Source organism: Pan paniscus, chromosome 13, assembly GCF_029289425.2.
Source record: "Pan paniscus chromosome 13, NHGRI_mPanPan1-v2.0_pri, whole genome shotgun sequence".
Classification (NCBI taxonomy): domain Eukaryota; kingdom Metazoa; phylum Chordata; class Mammalia; order Primates; family Hominidae; genus Pan; species Pan paniscus.
Window position 1 is genome coordinate 109,308,374 of NC_073262.2, and position 19,098 is coordinate 109,327,471.

Consider the following 19,098-nt stretch of genomic DNA (forward strand, 5'->3'; position numbering starts at 1 on the left):
TAAATTCAGTTATCTGAGATGCTATGTGGAGTAATAATAGGTCTGTAATGTAAATCAGTCAGCAAACTGTCCCAATACACCGTGTCTGTCCCCAACTCCAGGGACATTTGCAAGGCACTCACCCCTTGGAAACAGCTGCGGGTGGCACTTTCCACAGGGCACAGAGCACGACTCTCTCCCACGACATTTGGGATCTGCAAGAGACAACCTCATCTTAGCTGTTAGAAAGTGGAGAAATATGTCGTCTCCGGGAGCAGCAGGGCTGAGAGCTGGTGCCCATGGCTGTGTAGTCACAAGTATTTGGTATCTGAGACCAGGTGAACTGTCTCAATCCAAGAGAACAAAGCAATGCGTGGGTTTTGTGCAATGTTTGGGTTAAGACAATGAATAAGCAAGTGGGAAGGAGAGGAGGGAGGAGGGGAAGGGAAGGAAGTCTGCCAATGGGGTGATAAATTGCTTCCTTCTGTTTTATTTTCTTGTGATTCCAAATTATTTTATCCTTTCTTTGCCTTTGTTCACCTATGAAATGAAGATCACAATAACACTGTCTTAAAGTTTAGAGTTTTAAAATATATATACTTTTTTTTTACTTTAAGTTCTGGGATACATGTGCAGAACGTGCAGGTTTGTTACATAGATATACATGTGCCATGGTGGTTTGCTGCACTTACCAACCTCTCATCTAGGTTTTAAGCCCTGCGTGCATTAGGTATTTGTCCTAATGCTCTCCCTTCCCTTTACTCCACCCTCTGACAGGACCCAGTGTATGATGTTCCCCTCCCTGTGTCCATGTGTTCTCATTGTTCAACTACCACTTATGAGTGAGAACATGCAGTGTTTGGTTTTCTGTTACTGTGTTAGTTTGCTGAGAATGATGGTTTCCAGCTTCATCCATGTACCTGCAAAGGACATGAACTCATTGTTTTTTATGGCTGCATAGTATTCCATGGTGTATATGTGCCACATTTTCTTTATCTAGTCTATCACTGATGGGCATTTGGGTTTGTTCCAAGTCCTTGCTATTGTATATATACATATTTTTAAGACTATTCAAGTGCAGTAGTGAGAAGCGGGAAAGAGTAGATCAAGAAGTTCAATCTGTAACTGACTAAACAATCTACTGAGATAACTCACTACCTTTGGACAAGCCTAGAGTGGCTTTGAGAAAAACCTTTCCAAACACTTTCATATCACATCATTTTAAGAAATGCCAATTTTTGAGGTAGGATGGTAATTACTACCCTTGTTTAAACAAGCAAGGGATGAAAGGAAAGGAAATCAGTTTGTCAAAGAGACATCGGCACTCCCATGTTCACTGTAGAACTCTTCATAATAGCCAAGTTTCTGGAACGAGCTAAGTGTCCATTGACAGATGAATAAAAAATGTGATATGTAATATACAACAGAATAGTACTCAGCCTTAGGAAAGAAGGGAATCCTGTCATTTGCGACAACATGAATGAACCTAGAGGACAATACGCTAAATGAAATAAGCCAGGCACAGAAAGACAAATACCGCATAATTGCACTTACATGTGGAATCTAAAAACATTGAATTAATAGAAACAGAAGAATAGTGGATGCCAGGGGCTGAGGACAGGGATAAATGAGAAGATGTTGATTAAAGGGTAGAAACTTTCAGTTATAAGATTAATAAATTCTGGGGATCTAATTGCAGCAAGGCCACTAGTAATACTACTGTATTGTTTACTTGAGAATTGAAACAAGAGCAGGTTTGAAGTATCCTCAAACCCCCCAACACCATGAGATGGCAATGATGGAGGTGACAGATGGGTTAATTAATTTGATTGTGGTAATCTTTATGCAGTGTATATCTATCTCAAAAAATCATGTTGTACACCTTGAATATATACAGTTTCTGATTATCAATTAATAGTTTTCAAAAAATAAAGCCAAGAGTAATTGAGATTTGATATTTTGCTCAAGGTCAAAAAAGCAAGTTAGCAGCAGAATTGGGGTCTCACTCCAGGACTCTTACTCTTTCTTGAGGAGTTTCCATGAAGCTTTATCACAGCCCGACCTTACATATATTTCAACGGCTCAGTCTGTGCCACCACACTCAGTGGTTTCCAACTTTCAGCCACAGTCACCATAAGGCGTTCAATTAAGGCACTAAGAACCTTTTGTGACTGCCAAGATGGCCAGGGACTTGGCTCTGACATCATCTATATGCACAGATACATGTACCTGTCACCTCCATTTATTCCCATTTGGTCACGGGTCCTAATTTCACATCTGATGTCTTCTACAGCACAGGCTGTCAGCAGGCATTGCCTGCAAGCTCAGAAGTAATCTCAGAGACCCTCCTGCTGAGTCCATCAACTCGAATAAACGTTCTTCTAATCAGGAAAGTGGCACTCAGAACCTCTTTGCTGACAATTAGCCAGGCAGAAGTCAACAAACATTTGTGTAATAGTGACAAGATGGCTTGTACTTTAAATTGATAATAATCCTGTTGCCAGTCGAATGTAAGTAACTACTGCCTATGTTATTTAGCCTTTATCTGAAAGCATAACTCATTACCCATCGTTTGGCTTGTGAGTGCTGATGAACTAACTGGACCACTTATTTAGACTGTGTTGTTGATCCAACATTCACCCTCCTCTGATGTCCTTGAGCCCTGGGAAAGGAGTTTTACTTCATTTGTAAAATAAGGTGGGTGGATAACATAGGATGACTCTCATCAGCTCTGTGATTCTAACACTAGTACAAAGACAATTCACTTCTCTAGTGGGTTTTCAACCTACATTTTTGCCTATGAGGATGTGCATAAAGATTTTGCAGATGAATGGCCCAAGTGACTAATTTCTTGCAGGTGTTCTAGGAAGAATTAAACATGGCTAGATGGCACACCGGCACAGGCAGACACCACTTGAAACGATAATTATGATGCTTAGGCGGGGATTTGAATCATGTGGTGGGGCCTGGAATTTTCTCTGAGAATCCATTTCTGAGTCTGTAATAGCAGTCAATGGGATGATAATTTCTGTGCAAATCTCCAGCTTCCGAAGACCTTCTCAGGAGCATACTAATGCCTGGGGTGTGGGTAGGGGCGGAGTGCTGAGGGAGCTTCTAGTTCAGCAGCTCATCGACCTCATTTGAGCCTGAAACAAGGGCAGATTTTTAGAGCCTGTTGGACCAAGTAGTCAGGAGAGCACAAAGAGTTCTCTAGAAGGAAAATGTCCCTCAGCTCATCCCCTTTCATCACATCCGCTTCTAAGCACTCCAGTCTCACCAGTCTGATTGCACAAATGGGCGGACAGACTGTCCAGCCCTCCCAGGCCCCCACCTGCTCGAGTCTTGTGATATGGGATGGGTGGAAGTGAGCCTGCAACTTATGATGGCTCCCTGAGAAATGCCTTAGAGTCAGTAGAACATTTGATGGTGGGATCTATGTGGCTGCTGCAACTACCAGGGCAGCTCAGAAGTATCTATGCCTGATATTCTAACCTTATAAATAAAAAAAAAATCATTGCTCCATTTAAGAAATATATAAATGATGTTTGGAATTTAAGTTAAATATTAATTATTGTCATCATCATGAACACAAAATATTAATATTAAAACCAACTCAAAGCAAAGATAATTTTGAATAGGTTTTTCCAATCCATACTCCCTGTCCTAGAGATTTTTATTATCTTCCTCCTTATCCCGCCCTTGCTCCCATCATGCATGGCTATCCTCAGTTCAGAATCCTTGGTCCAGAACCAAGAGAAAAGTGACAGAAAGTTCCTAAGTCATTACAGTCCAGAATATCTAGCATGGGGATTTTGTAGGAGCTGGAAGAATGGAGACATCCTTCAAAACAAGGGTAAGGGTACAACAGGACAACAGCACCCACACGCAAGACAATCCAGAGCCTGTTTAATCCTTTTGCAGAACTTCTTGCTTGGTTACATCAATTTACATCATTTTAACATTTAAAAAACATCTTTAAGGAGGTTAAATTCCCTTGCCTAGTAAGAATAAAAACCAAATCAAATGTACACATTCTTAAACCACAGGAAATGGTGGAAATAATTTTGAGTACTCGACATGGCACTCCATCTATGCGTTCTTTAAGCATTTTTTTGATGTCTTTTAGTATCAGGCACTGTTCAAGTCACTGGAGATATAAAAATGAAACAGTCCAGTGGGGAAGCATCATCTACCATAATTTGACAAGTGCTGCAACAAAGTTATGCATAGGGAGTCAAAGAAGCTTTGAGCAAGGAGGTGACAAATAATTGAGAGATATTGAAAGAGGAGTAGTTTGTTAAGTGAAAGGATAGGCAATGGCCTTGTGGGTAGATAGAAATGCAGAAGTCAGGCATGGAGAACTTGGTGCATGTCAGGCACAAATTTTAATATGTAGGAGTGAAAAAGGTATGGGGTGTAAGGAAAAATTAAATACTTTGGCATAAGCAAAAGAGACTATTGAATATGTTTTCAGTGGTGATTATCTGTACCTATAGACAGATACATCATTGTCTTTGCTAAGCTATTTTACAACTCTAGAGAGAGTAAAGTTAACTTGTAGCAAACTTAAAGCAATGCAAATAATTCTTATCTGTAGACAACATTAGCTTTAGCCTCATGAGTATGAGTATAATTCATAACCTTCTACTCATAACCTTATGAGTATAAGTTAAGTTATATTCAAGTAACAGCAATGGCTATGGAGGAGAGAGCTTGCATGGAGTTATATATAAAGATAGACTTGACACTGGAGACATCAGATTCTTTAATAATAAATGTGGCTAATTAACTGAAACAAATGTACAGTTCTTAAGTATTAGGAATTTACCTACTGTAGATCTGTTAGTAGTTTTCTCAAAACCCTTCGAGTCATGCGTGGCCCAGAATCATAGCCTCCCCTGCTATTTTCTGCATAGAGTTGAAAAAGAGCTAGACATGTAGGAGGAACAATCTTTAAATTGAATACTTGCAATGTATCTTTGAAGAGTACTTGCTTTGAAGTAACAGTCTCTTTGTGGCTAAGAAAGGAAAGAGAAGGGAAAGTTATGTTCTTGATTATTGGCTCGCTATTTTGAAGGCCTCCAAAACTATTTTGTTTTTAAATGGGGTTTTGCTCCTGTTCCCCAGGTTAGAGTGCAATGGCACAATCTTGGCTCACTGCAACCTCCACCTCCCGGATTCAAGCGATTCTCTTGCCTCAGCCTCCAGAGTAGCTGGGATTACGGGCATGTGCCACCACACCTGGCTAATTTTTTGTATTTTTAGTAGAGACAGAGTTTCTCCATGTTGGTCAGGCTGGTCTCGAACTCCCAACCTCAGGTGATCCGCCTGCCTCGACCTCCCAAAGTGCTGGGATTACAGGCATGAGCCACCACGGCCGGTCACTATGATTTTTGTAATAACCGTAATTTGATAACTAACGGAAACCCATTCACATTTCAACGCCTTGATCATTCAGTGCATCTAGGATGAAGATCATGAGGTTGGTAAACAGAAATGTGAGGATCCTCCCAGGCTTCAAACCAATAATAATTATGGGTGTCTAGGTAATCCCTAAACAAACAAATATCAAGAACAACCAAGAAACAAGTAATTAGGAAGTGTAAATTTTGAAAAATTCCAAATTCCTCAAATAGTAAATATTTTTATTCAATAAACACATAAGTCATGCTGAGTACATGCTGAAGAAGGCCTTGTGGCAGGGATATAGGATAACAGGTTGGGGATTTGGGGCTCACTGCACTTTAGGACACCCATAGTCCTCCGCATGTTACCTCTGTATTTTGTAAGAGGGCTGTCTCCTGAGAGGGTTATTAGGGCAGCGGCCGCAGGCATAAGCTGGAGAAAACCTGTTCCTTTGCTGCACAGTAACAAAATACAGAGACAAGAATGGGAAGGCCAGGGTTACCTTTGGTGTCATAGATGATAAAAACCATAACTATTAATGGGCATTTCTGACATGGTGCTATAAGTTCCAACTTTTTGTGGCCTCTTATCCTATACCTAGAATTTAGCAGAACATAGCATTGAATTAACATATTTCACCAGTCATTTATTTGTTCCTGCATTCACTCCAAAATATGTATTGGATGCCTCCTCTGTGCTAAGCACTGTACCAGGCATCAGGGATGCAGGGATAAACCCCGTTTTCATGGAGCAGGTAGCATCACTTCCTCGGGCCTCAGTTGCCTGGAAACCAAGCAACAGAGATAAGGAAGGACCAAAAGGCAGGCACAGCAACAAATATTTATGCAAAGAAAAAAAAAATCTAGTTCACAGGCCCTCACTCAGAGCCTAATCATCCTTGCCCACTTGCTGTCTAGTTTACAAACGTACTAAACAATTTATCGAAGGCAGGGGAATTGTTAGAGACAGGCACAGATAATAGAAATGACAGTCAAAAGCTTAATGTTTAAGGAAGCTGAAATGAAAAAATAACTTGAGAATGTATGTATATATTGTTTGGGCAGTTAAAAAAAAATTAAAAGAAAAAAAAACTAGAAGAGAAAATAACCGTAAGGAATTTGCCCAGTGGTTAAAACAGTGCTTGCCTCTGGGAGGCAGGCTGATGGGTAATAATGTATTTCTTCTTCTTTACTTTTTTCGTCTACTTTCCAAATGTTTTGAATTCACTATGATTTTTGAAAAGTTTATTCTAAAGGATGAAGTCTACTGAGTCAATGATACATAAGGTAAACCAAATCGAGGAGGGGGCAGAGGAATTGAAATCTTACAGCTCAAAAAACACACGCACCCCTACCACACACTAGCAGAACTATTGACTTCAGAGCATATGCAATCAGCCCTTTGACATGGTCTACACTGGTTTATAGGTTACCCATCCATGCACAGGATTTTCAACCTTATTCTAGCTAAAAAAAAAAAAAATTGATAATGGTTTACAAAGAAATCAGCAAAGAAGCTAGCAGTAGCAAGAACTAAGTGTTGCTTTTCACATGTATATATGGAAGTGTAAACGCCCTAGCAAAAGGTGTGTATGCTTCTCTAGAGTAGGAATGAATTTGTCTGAAGGAAAAAATAATGTGGAATTCTCTCCCTCTTTTTGCTATCCATGGGTCATTTATATTCCTAAAGCCGATGGGCATTTACTCCGATGGGCATTTACTCCTTTGTTCTACTCCTGAGGAATAAATTTGTGAAAAACAAACAAAGAAGACTTCTTATATACCAAACCTCAAGCAAATATTAGCCAGCACCAAATGGTAAATGACCACTGGAAACTAAACATTGCCTTTGAGGTCACAGCGCGACGTCCACACCCTCATCTGTTGTACATTGTCGTGAGAAGGCTCAGAGTGAGTTCCAGAGCTCTGGGATGCACTTGTCCTGGGTTTTTCTCCCTGGCCTTCTGAAACAGCTCTTGGAGTGCCTGAGAAAGTTGCTGCACAGAAAGGGAGCGCTTGCGAGCTTCCCAGAAACTTGGACGCAGTAGGACCTGCTGAATCAGGGAGCTGTCAATCAAGTCCACTGTAGGAAGCAAATGAAGAATTGAGCCTTATTTTCTGATGGGAACAAAAGGCTTCAAATAAAGCAAATGTCATTTGGTGTTTTATAATTAAGACTTTTTATGGTCGCTATTTTCTTTTAAGGGGAATGAAATATGACTACTATTTGGACATATATTCCTTGTGTATAATTCAGGCGTTACTATTCTAGCGATTCATTTGATTTTGGAAAGGTGCATCTGTTAGTAAAGCATAGTTGTAACATTATTACCAGTACAGTTTCTAGGATGTTGTTTTATAGAAAGAAGTTAAAAAGGGAAGTGAGAAACGAAAAATACGCTTTCCAAGAAAGTTATGACACTGTGGTAAAAAGTTGGGGAAAACATTTTTATACTCTTCATTAAGTGGATTGAATAAATTTACCTTTCCTGTTCAAATATAGTTTTTCTTGTCTGCAGCCCAGCTTCAGAAGCAATATGGTGTGTTGAAAAGCAATTGCCATAGTTAAATACAAAACAGTGATCTTCATAAAAGAGCAGTTACTCTTCTATAAAGATCTTTAGGCTAAAGAGTCTGAGAATTCTGCAACTCAGTAATACCACTGTTAACAATCTTGGTTCCATCAGTATTATTATCTAGAGAAGGCACTTAATAAAACTACAGCTGCTTACAAAAAATAATGGTTTATTTCTTATACTGAATATTTTTTAACCACCTTCTCCTAAAATTTTTACAAGGCAATGAATAGAAACAAGAATGTAATAGAGCTAACCCCATAGCTTCTTGCAGAGAGAGGATGACAGACAAAATTAATAAACAGCCGCTTGCACCATCTGAGAGGTGGGGATATCAAGAGCGCCAAGAGCTCCTGGCATTTAAAACGCTTCAGCCTGTGAAACCATAAAACCCTGGGTTTCTCTCTACTTTGTAAATCAACCTCAGATAAGAAATCTAGCAAGTATAATAAAAATTTTTATTTGTTCTCTGATATTGCTTTTAAGAGGAGAGTCTAAGGAACAGAGGAACAAGTTTCAGAATGTGACTTAAATAAAAACCTGGCTGCAGGTGGTGAAGGCTGTAAACTCTTTTATCATTAAAACCTGTCACCTCAGCCAGGCATTCTGAACACAGGCCGATTTCATCTCCTGCTGAGAGTTCTATATTACACCAAACCAGATAATAGTGGTGTCCATTAATCTCACCACAAGATTTATACAGCGATGTGTCCCAGATCTTCCTATTTGGAGCTCATGTTATGCTTTATCTCAGTGTTTGGGATTTTCTGTTTTTAAATTTTTGTTTGGATATCTTTTCTAGGTAACATTTTTCAACCACTGATTTTGTGTATTGTTAATATTTCCCATGAGTGTTATTTATATTCACTGTTTCTGATGCCAGAGATAACAAAAAGTTGAAAACTGTGCATCCACAAATTACACTACAGAACATACTCAGGCATTCATGACTGGGACATGTGAACAATTGCTGCTAACTTTCTCTAATGGGAGAAATTCTCCAGGAAAATGCATAATTGGGGGTAAATTTTTAGCTTTTTGTTTGTTCCTGGAATAATAAATAATAGTTATAAGTGAGTTTCTTTATCTAGAGCAGTAATCTACATAAAACTGTTTTTAAAACCAAAAATTTCTTCTTCAAAGAAACCTAATACAGAAACACAGTATAAGGCCAGGCGTGGTGGCTGATGCCTGTAATCCCAGCACTTTGGGAGGCCACTGTGGGCAGATCAGTTGAGCTCAGGAGTTCAAGACCAGCCCGGGCAACATGGCGAAACCCTGTCTCTACTAAAAATACAAAAAATTGGCAGGGTGTGGTGGCTCACGCCTGTGGTCCCAGCTACTCGGGAGGTTGAGGTGGAAGGCTGGCTTGAGCCTGGGAGGCAGAGGTTGCAGTGAGCTGAGATCCCTCCACTGCACTCCAGCCTGAGTGACAGAGTGAGACCCCAGCTTACACACACACAGACACACACACACACACACACACACACACACACAAGCAAACACGGTATGGAAAATAGAGAAGGATGGAGTTGTTCCTGCTGAGGATGTGGTCTTTGAATCGTCCCACATTGCTTGCAACTCCTCTTCCCACCTGGCTAACTCTTTTTTGCGCTACCCCACATTCACATATATTTTGTGAAGCCCAATTTGAAAACCACTGCCCTATATAACTTTTTAGGCAGGAGGAAAAATATTTTTAAATGTCAGCCTTCAGTAGAAATGTCATATATATAACATAACTTCTCTTAGGTCTGATATGATAAATTTCAGAAATCATTTTACATGAAGTGATTTTTCTTTCATGCAGTGAGAAATCAATAACTTTAGATATGCTGAATGCCTGATGTTTTTCATAGCTCGGACCCAGTTTATTTTTCACCTTGGAAAATTTTCACAGGATACATGTTTTAGTAAAAACATTTTACCTTATTTTGCCTAGATAACAGTAGGAGAAAAGAAAAGAAAACCATACATTCTATCAGATATAAATTTACTGCAAAAGGGGCAGTTCTCAGGGAATTCTCAAGATAGTTTTAAAATTCATGGTCCATGGGTTATTTATTCATTTGTACCTACTTTTGCATGTTCATATATAGATTATAGGTACAACTTGAAAATGCAAATCTTACGTGGTAGATGGAATTTTATATCTTTATACTTAAATCTATAAGTGCAGTTTTGAAAATACTTTTTTTTGTCATTTTATTTTGTGTCCATATTGGTATCCTGAAAAGGAAACCAAAAACATTTTCTAGAAGAAGCCAAGTGGAGAAAATATTTAAAAAATTAAAAATCCTCATGCACAATTATTTCTATTGCTCATCAGCAAAACTACACATGGTTTGCATGCACGTGATGTTTTCCCATCCTTCATCTTCTCTGTCACGAATGGGCTAAATGCACAAGTCCAGACTTCCAGAATCCAGTAGTCAGCTGCATGGGGGGAGTGTTTGTTTTCTCTATGAATTTTACATCGCACATCAAGCTCAGATTATTTCAAATATTTCAGGAGAGCCTATACTTACACTGGCACAGAGTTTGCACTGACCGTAATTTGAAGGCTGTTCTATAAATGGAATTCTCAATACTATTAAGAGCATCTGTAAAGAAAACATAAAATATTATGAATAAAGTACTCTCTCATTATATAAATCCCACATTATGGAAGGAAATCCTAGAGATCATGTAAGCTTACTTTATTTTGCAGGTGAGGAAATTAAGGTTTAGAGCTCTTTTTTTTTCTGTAAACAAATAAAAATAGACTTACATTATTCTAGGGCTACAGGTGAACCTAGTTCACCTTCTCAGTCCACCAAAAAGTGACGGAATACTCCATCAATCTGTCCACTTTTTATATAAAAAGTCAATGGCCTTTGAAACAAACAGGATAAAAAAAAACTACATGTAGAATATAAATTCAAGTTTGCAAATATGTTCTAGTTATATGTGGACACATGCATTTATGCATAAATGAAAAAGACTCCAAAGCTATCCATCTACTCATGCATTTAGCCAATATTTATTGAGCCCTTAGTATATGGCCCTGGCATGATTCTAGGCCCTTGAAATATAGCATTCAACTAGACAGATAAAGATGGCCACCCTTGTGGAGCTTAACTTCTAGTACCATCCACCAAACTGTTAACAGTGGACATCTCTGAGTGCTTGAATTATTCGTGTTCACGGTTATTTTCTCTCTACTCAATATTACCTAAATTTTCTATAAAAAGTATATGCTATTTTTATAATCAGAAAAAGAATTATTAATATACCTTCTTTTGAGAGTTACCGTTACCAATAGCAGTACAACAATAGCGAGCATTCCTGAGCACTGAGTGTGTACTTGCCCATTTCACAGTGTAGAGGAGAGGAGAGAGCTCTGGAGCCAGCTATACTTAGTTCTGTTCCTTCCTTTTTCCTTAAAAGTAGTTACTTTTGATCTTCAATTTCTTCTTCAGATAAATGGGAATTATAACACATTCCTCAAAGGGTATTTGCACATTTTAAATAAGAAAATGTAGGCAATATACTTCCTAAATTGTTTCTCTTACCTTTCTTTTTTTTGTTGTTGTTTTTTTTTTTTTTACTTTTCTTTTTTTTATTATACTTTAAGCTTTAGGGTACATGTGCACAATGTGCAGGTTAGTTACATATGTATACATGTGCCATGTGGGTGTGCTGCACCCATTAACTCATCATTTAACATTAGGTATATCTCCCAATGCTATCCCTCCCCCCTCCCCCCACCCCACAACGGGCCCCAGTGTGTGATGTTCCCCTTCCTGTGTCCATGTGTTCTCATTGTTCAATTCTCTTACCTTTCTTAAGGACCCACAGTTTTAAATTTTTTCCATTGATGCTCCAAATTTGATTTTTATTTAATTTAAGAGACTATAACAACGTTACAACAGAGCTTTCTGTTGCTTAAGACGGAAATGATCAGTCTTCATATCTAGAAAAAATAACTATAGAGTAGATCTCCCCATTTAGTCATATTATCTTTAATGTTATTCAATAAAGTTATATAAGATCATACACATTAATAGCTTAGTTTATTTTAGGCAGTTAAAATGGCCTGTTTTAACTGATTATTGTTGGTATAAACCAGTGGACCTTAAAGTATGGTTCCTGAACCAACCGCAGCAGGAACATCGCCTGGGAACTTGGGAGAAAAACAGTTTCTAACAAAAGTCTAAGGAGTCGCCAACGTCAGAATCTAGGGGTGAGAATCTAAGGGATAACCTGAGTCTTAGCAGGCCCCGGGGGTAAATCTGATGCAAACGAAAGTTTGAAAACTACTGGTATAAAGGGAATTTATTGCTTCTGCTTTTTATGACTAGTTTGATTATTGAAGGTCTTTGTGACAGCAGTTTCAGTGGAGTCATGGGGGTCAAAATCAAACTGCAGAGGATGGAGCACTGAGTGTAAGGTGAGGAGAAAACATACAACCAGACAACTTTTTCAAGATCTTATAACATGAAGGGAAGACAAGAGAGCCACAGCTAGAACAACACATAAAATCGAAATTGGTTTTCAAAGGCAGGAGAGATTCCAGAATGTATGGGTCAGGGAGGAGGAGCCAGGAGAGACAGAGTGGGGTTGAGGACTCAGGAAGTAGGGGATCCAGGTAGTATATGATGTAGCAAAGTCCCTCTCAGAGGGCACATGTTCCCTTAGCCACCCAGCATCCATTTTTCTTTCTCCAGGTGAACCACCTCCCCTAATCTGAGTCCATGAAATTCCAATAGTGTCAACTGCAACTCTCCCACTTCCATGGGGGCATGTGGCCCAGGCCCAGCCCATCAGTGAGAGCACCATCGCCTTCCCCAGAGGTGGGTACATACCAAAGTCAGGCAAGTAATGTTCCAATGAATCTGGGTTCAAGGACTCTTGGTTCAAGTTATCAGGGAAGCAGAATTTTTTTTCTCGACTTGAATTTGGAATTGTAGATTGGAGCAGAAATCACTCTTTTGTCAGGCTGTGTAGCTTGCGAATGAAATCAACACACAAGGGTGAGCAGAGATGAACTTAGAGATGGAGAGAAACCGCTTCCTGGTGACAATGTCCCAGCCCAGGAAAGCTAGTCCTTCCCTTGGTTATTTAATTTATTTTCATTTGTTTTAATTGACAAATAAATATTGTATATATTTATCATGCACAGCATGTTTCAAAATATGTGTATCTCGTGGAATGGCTACATCAAGCTAATTAACATATACATTATGCCACATATTTATTTTTTGTGGTAAGAATATTTAAAATCTATTCTCTTAGCAATTTTCAAGAATATAATACATTGTTATTAACTATAGTCACCATGCTGTACAGTAGATCTCTTGATTGGGTTATTAATTTTATAAGGTAACACAGCCTTTTTGAGGTAAGTTTTCTGCCACAATCGCTGAAGTATTGCGAACTGCTCCCATCGCTGTGGTAGAGAGAGGGAGGAAAATGCACAGGTGAAGGAATTAGCTTTGGTAAGAAGCCATCTCTCATTCCCTGAGAGGAAGCATAAAAGGAGATGATGCGCTGGGGGAATGGCCATGTCTGAGAGCTTCTGTTTTCTTTGTAAAGTTGAGGGCATGTTCACACATTTAGAGTTAGGAGGACATGGTGGGGTTGAGGAATAGTGAAGATTTGCACAGTTATAGTGAAGGGTGAAAGAGGAAATCAGTCACAAACTTTGGAAAGAACTGCCAAGCAGTGGTGCATCTCTAGTATTTCCGGTGATAACAAATTCCAATTAGAGTTTACACCCAGAAACGCTCATTCTGAGGCAAGGATTTCACACACAAGCAAGCTCTGAGGCCAAGACTTACTTGTATTTATGGTGCCCAGAGGAAGAAGTCTTGAGGAAAATGAAACTACTTTCAAATGTAATGTCAGCCGATTAACATAAAACTCAGGCAATGAGGAGTTAGCAGGGTGTGCTGGGGAGTTTTGTGACTAGAAACACAGCCGAGTCTCCAGCCTTGGAACAGGCCCTGAGCAAAAATGAAACAAGGAACTGCTTGGTGTACTTCTTTGATTCAAACATATGTGGCAAGGTCATTTGTGGTGACATTCATTTTTGTCTCGTTCTTGCAGCAAGGGGAGAATTTAAAGAATGGAAAGGCAATGTTTCTGTGTTCATCTTGTAAGTCTAAGCTATTTTCACTCCTCTGGGAGATCTAACAGTGTCTCTGTGTTTAAGGGCCACTCTTTTTTCTTTCTTTCCTTTTTTGTTTTGAGATGGAGTCTCGCTCTGTCACCCAGGCTGGAGTGCAGTGGCGCAATCTCGGCTCACTGCTCCACCTCCCGGGTTCATGCCAATCTCCTGCCTCAGCCTCCCAAGTAGCTGGGATTACAGGCGCACACCACCACGCCCGGCTAATTTTTTGTATTTTTAGTAGAGACAGGGTTTCACCGTGTTAGCCAGGATGGTCTCGATCTCCTGACCTCATGGTCTGCCCGCCTTGGCCTCCCAAAGTGCTGGGATTACAGGCGTGAGCCACTGCGTAAGGACCACTCTTGAAGTCACCTCCACTCAGGCCTTTGTATGAAAAGATGGACAGGCCCATGAAAGAATTAATCTGGAATTTTCCTGGAGGCGGAGAGAGGCTGATGCCTGGACAAGAGGTTGGGAGATGTCTGACTAAGATTGGGTTTAGGAGGTGTTTCCAGGGCTGCCCTTCCTAGCAGACCCCTGAGTGGGGGAATGGCTGCATGGTGTAGCCAGGGAGACCAGCCACAGGTGTGACAAGGACTTCTGTGTCCAGTCTTGACATAGAGTCCCATGTCTTCAAGTGGAATCCAAAGCCAAAGGCAGAAAGCATCACAAGTGGTGGTCACAATGGACTTCAGTTAGGGCCTTGACCAGTTAGTTGTTCAAGATAGCAGCCTTAGAGCTTTCTGTTTGTCTCCCAGGGATAGTTCCCTCCCAAACTTAACTCAGCCTAAATTTCTTTTTTTTTTTTTCTCGTCTTATTCAGCATTTCATTAGTAGTGCTAACGTAGCTACTTAGTGCATGTTGAAGGAACAGATGTCTAAGATACTAAGCAGCATTCCAGGCAGAGAACACAGACTGGGCAAAGGCATGGAGGATGGATAAGATGCTGAGCTGCTCACTGTGGCTGGAATGGGAGGTCAGGAATGAGGTAGAAACAGGTGGGAATCAGGGAACAGGCAGGTAGGAACAGGCAGGAGCTATTAGGTCCTTCTGGGTCCCAATCCTACTTTTTGGGGGAGGAACTGTCAAGCCCTGGGTCCTAGGTTTGGATGGATGGAGAAGCTGGGTGCCTGTCCAGGATTTCCCAACCTCCTTGGGCTTTGCCTTCCTCATTGAGATTCCTCCCCAGAGGCGAGGGGGAGGGGAGATGACTTAGGGACGGCCACTCTCAGATGCGTCCTTATCCAGCACAGGGAGCCCGCCAGCTGCCCGTATATATCAGGGCCAGTGTTGTCTTGTTGCTTGCTGGGAAGGGAAGTGTGGGAGATAATTGTGTCTCCTTGGGAAGAAATATGGGTGCAGGCAGAAGCATCTTTCTTTCAGCTTTGGGAGAAGAGATGTCCACTCAGCATCTTCCTCCAGAGTAGGGTGAGGTAGGGGAGAATGTTTGACCCTTTCCCCTTAAACACTCTCTGTAAAATCAATTCCCAAAGGTTAATAGTGCATAATTATGCAAAAGGAATTTGGAATCATTCAAAGAGGTTGGCTGGAGAAAGTTCTTGGAGCTAGGAAGGCAGAGAGGAGGTTAGAGAACCATAGGAGTTCAAGGGGGCTGTAGGCAAGTTGGAACAAGTATCAGTTTAGAAAGTGGCTGCGGTGGCCGGGTGCAGTGGCTCACGCCTGTAATCCCAGCACTTTGGGAGGCCAAGGCAGGTGGATAACGAGGTCAGGAGATAAAGACCATCCTGGCCAACATGGTGAAACCCCGCCTCTACTAAAAATACAAAAATTAGCTGGGTGTGGTGGTGCGTGCCTGTAATCTCAGCTACCCGGGAGGCTGAGGCAGAAGAATCACTTGAACCAGGGAGTTGGAGGTTGCAGTGAGCCAAGTTCGCGCTACTGCACTCTAGCCTGGTGGCAGAGCGAGACTCCATCTCAAAAAACAAACAAACAAACAAAAAACAAAAGAAAAAGAAAGAAAGAAAGTGAACTCAGCCTAAATTTCATATCAAGGTACAGTGCCTTGATTTTGATTTAGGAAATGATGTTTCTTGCCCTTGAGTGTTGTGGGGTAAAGTACTAGCTGTTACACATAAGATACTGAGTGCCAGGCACTGTGTGGAGCCACAGAGGGGATTAGAGTGCTGAACCAGGCCAGAGCCACCCCAGGCCAGAGCCGTCCCAAAGTAGTGAGAACATGCCACAGGCCTCTCTCTGAATGTATATTGATCCAACAGTCAGCATATGATCATGGATTAAAGACATCTACCTCAGGTGAAGTGGACTGTGCCTAAACATTGTCACCCAAACAAGAGAGGTTGTTTAAAAACCGTCTACATGTTTTCCTTTCTTTTTCAAGAGGTACAAACATATATATAACTACAATTTGCTCTAAATCTTTTGTTATTCATCATTTCCTTAGGCTTTAAAAATGCTTAGTTTTCAGATAAGATGCCAATGTTAGAGAATGGGAGATGTCAGTAACTCCTCTGTCCTATGTTTGGAGAAAAAAAAAATTGAGAGTAGGCATAATAGGGTGGAAATAATTTACAATAGTGTAATGCCCAACATTTCTTTCCTCTGGAAATTGGCCAATGTTTGTGCCCTGGTTCCTCTCAGATGCACCAAGCAGATACAAAGAATCAGCAGACAGGGGGCTCTGCAAGTTCCCAGATGCTGCTCTTGGTAGAGGAGCAACTCTGTAGCTGCTCTACCATCTGGCCATCACTCTCCTGTCAAGTTATGCTTTACAGCGTCATCTGATGAAGTTAGGCAGCATAACACGGCAAGCTGTGATAAAGTGCAACATGGAAAATGAATGAGGAGCCCAGGTGAGCCAACACCAGACCCACTTCCTCAAGGCTAACTTTTACATTTTTTTTCTGCCGATGCAAAAACACACACACACACACACACAAAAAAAAAACAAACTCAAGAAAAGAAGAAACTACCAAATGTATCACGCCCAAAGCTATGAACAAAGCAGTTTTAGATGCTTAAAGAAATAGTAACACAAGCTACATGTGTTCTTCTTCATGGAAGCAAAATGATTGGGAAATATCTTTTGACCAGGATTCTTGTTTTTGCTCAGCTACATCAATATATTTATTTTCCACAGATACTAAGGTGGATATAATACAATTCTTTCAAATGTCCATCATCTAGTTCAATGATCCAAAATAGATGCTTTAGGCCAGTGGTCCTCACAGTGTGGTCCCAAGCCAGCAGCATCATGTCACCTGGGAACCTGTTAGAAATGTACATTCCTGGACTCTTCCCAGACCCACGGAATCACAAACTTTGCAGCATATTAACAAACCTTTCAGGTGATTCTGATGCATGCTAATTTTGAGACACACTGCCTTAGAAAATTGAGAAAGAAGAAAATTGAGAGTTGAATGGATTACCTACTGCTTTGTGTAAAGCGTATTAATATGAGAGCCCAAATTTGGAAAACCCAAAGGTATTGGAATCATTTATAATGTTGTTTTAGATAAACAACTAGGGATCATACAGAATTTCATATAAAACAAGTAAGATAACAATGTAGATTTTGGTTAGGGGAGTAAGGCTCCAAATAGATCTAGCAATAGAAATCCCACAGATCAGTTCTGGGCCTAACTTGGCATTCAGCGATGTTAGAAGAAAGGGGAACTAGTTTCTCCATATCCACTTATAAAATTTTCATATAGTGACAACTGTGAGACCTTTCTCCCAACTTGAACCACACAGTACTGTGAACTTACCTATGACATTAAAATATATACGATAATTTCATTTTAATAGTAAACTATGAATATACATAAAACTAAGGTAATCGTTTCTGTGTATTTGAATAGCAATTCAAATGTAATTATGTTGACATCAAGTCTTTTGTTAGATTATTTTTGGTGCTTTCGAGACAATAGACCAGATACTCTTCAGTACATGGTGGATTTCTGTTTAGAAGAGAGAGAAAGCCACTTTAATCAAATAACAGTTTCTTTTTCAGCCAGAAATTTGCCAAATGTTTACTCTTCTTCAAATCAGAGGTCTGAAAATATAACATCTGTGCCTAATTTTTCTGTTTACAAACTATGCTCAGAAACTTGACAATAATACTCACCTTGTTTATCTGGATCCATTTCACAAATTTCCTGGAATGACAGATGGCAAGTGGGTCCCTGTAACTAGAAATGAACCAGTATTTTAAGCAGAAGGTTTTGCAGCAGAGGAATGAGGACAGGGGAACAAAAAGGCAACTAAACAAATCATTTTACCTGTGGAAAGTGACTGCAAGGTGTTCAAGGCGACTGAAATATCTTGGGAGGAAGAAAACAAGGAGAAACATAGAAGTAGAGGCTCCTGATACTGACCACACTTCTCAGAAAACTGAGAACAGCTCCTGAAACTAATACCATGATGACTTAGAGGCTTTGAGGCATTGTAATTTTAAGAGTGGACTGTATTCTTACTTTAAGATGATATCAATTTACTTGAACTTTAAGAACAAAATTTGAAACTCTCAATACTTAAATTTCTAATAACACTATGCTAAATCATTCTACATATTAAATTTCTAACAAAAGCTATCAACTTGTCATATATATGCATATATACATACATGTATGTATATGTATACATAGGATTCTGTTAATAATTAATTTTTAAAAGAGTAGTCAATTAGCTACCTTTGTTGATTGTTTCATGTTGCAACTATTGTTCAAACAACACACACACAAGAGGTTTGTGGAAAATGTATATTCTGAAAAAAAATAGGCAAGGATTTCAAAAATTTTTTGTACCAAAATAAACTCACACTAGATTGTTGAAGCATGTCTGAACAGGATTTAGTTTGAAGCATTAAGAAGGATAAGATATCAGTCTGAAAATAGCTCTTGAGAGCAACATGAATTCTGCTAAAATGGAAGCAAGAACAAACGTCAAATTTATGGTAAAACTTGGGTGGTAAAATAGTAAAATCATTGATGCTTTACAAAAAGTTTA

The 19,098-nt window shown here is 39.8% G+C and overlaps 1 protein-coding gene across 1 annotated transcript in view; it reads right to left on the reverse strand.

Annotated features, from left to right (window-relative positions):
* DYTN (dystrotelin) overlaps positions 1 to 18,236 on the reverse strand; it is a 66,873-nt gene extending 48,637 nt beyond the window's left edge. Inside the window, 6 exon segments of the mRNA XM_003820801.3 lie at positions 123 to 194; positions 4,808 to 4,908; positions 5,754 to 5,839; positions 7,260 to 7,467; positions 10,489 to 10,563; positions 18,218 to 18,236. Of these exon segments, the coding sequence (XP_003820849.3) occupies positions 123 to 194; positions 4,808 to 4,908; positions 5,754 to 5,839; positions 7,260 to 7,467; positions 10,489 to 10,563; positions 18,218 to 18,236 (561 nt within the window).
* Positions 18,237 to 19,098: the final 862 nt, after the last annotated feature.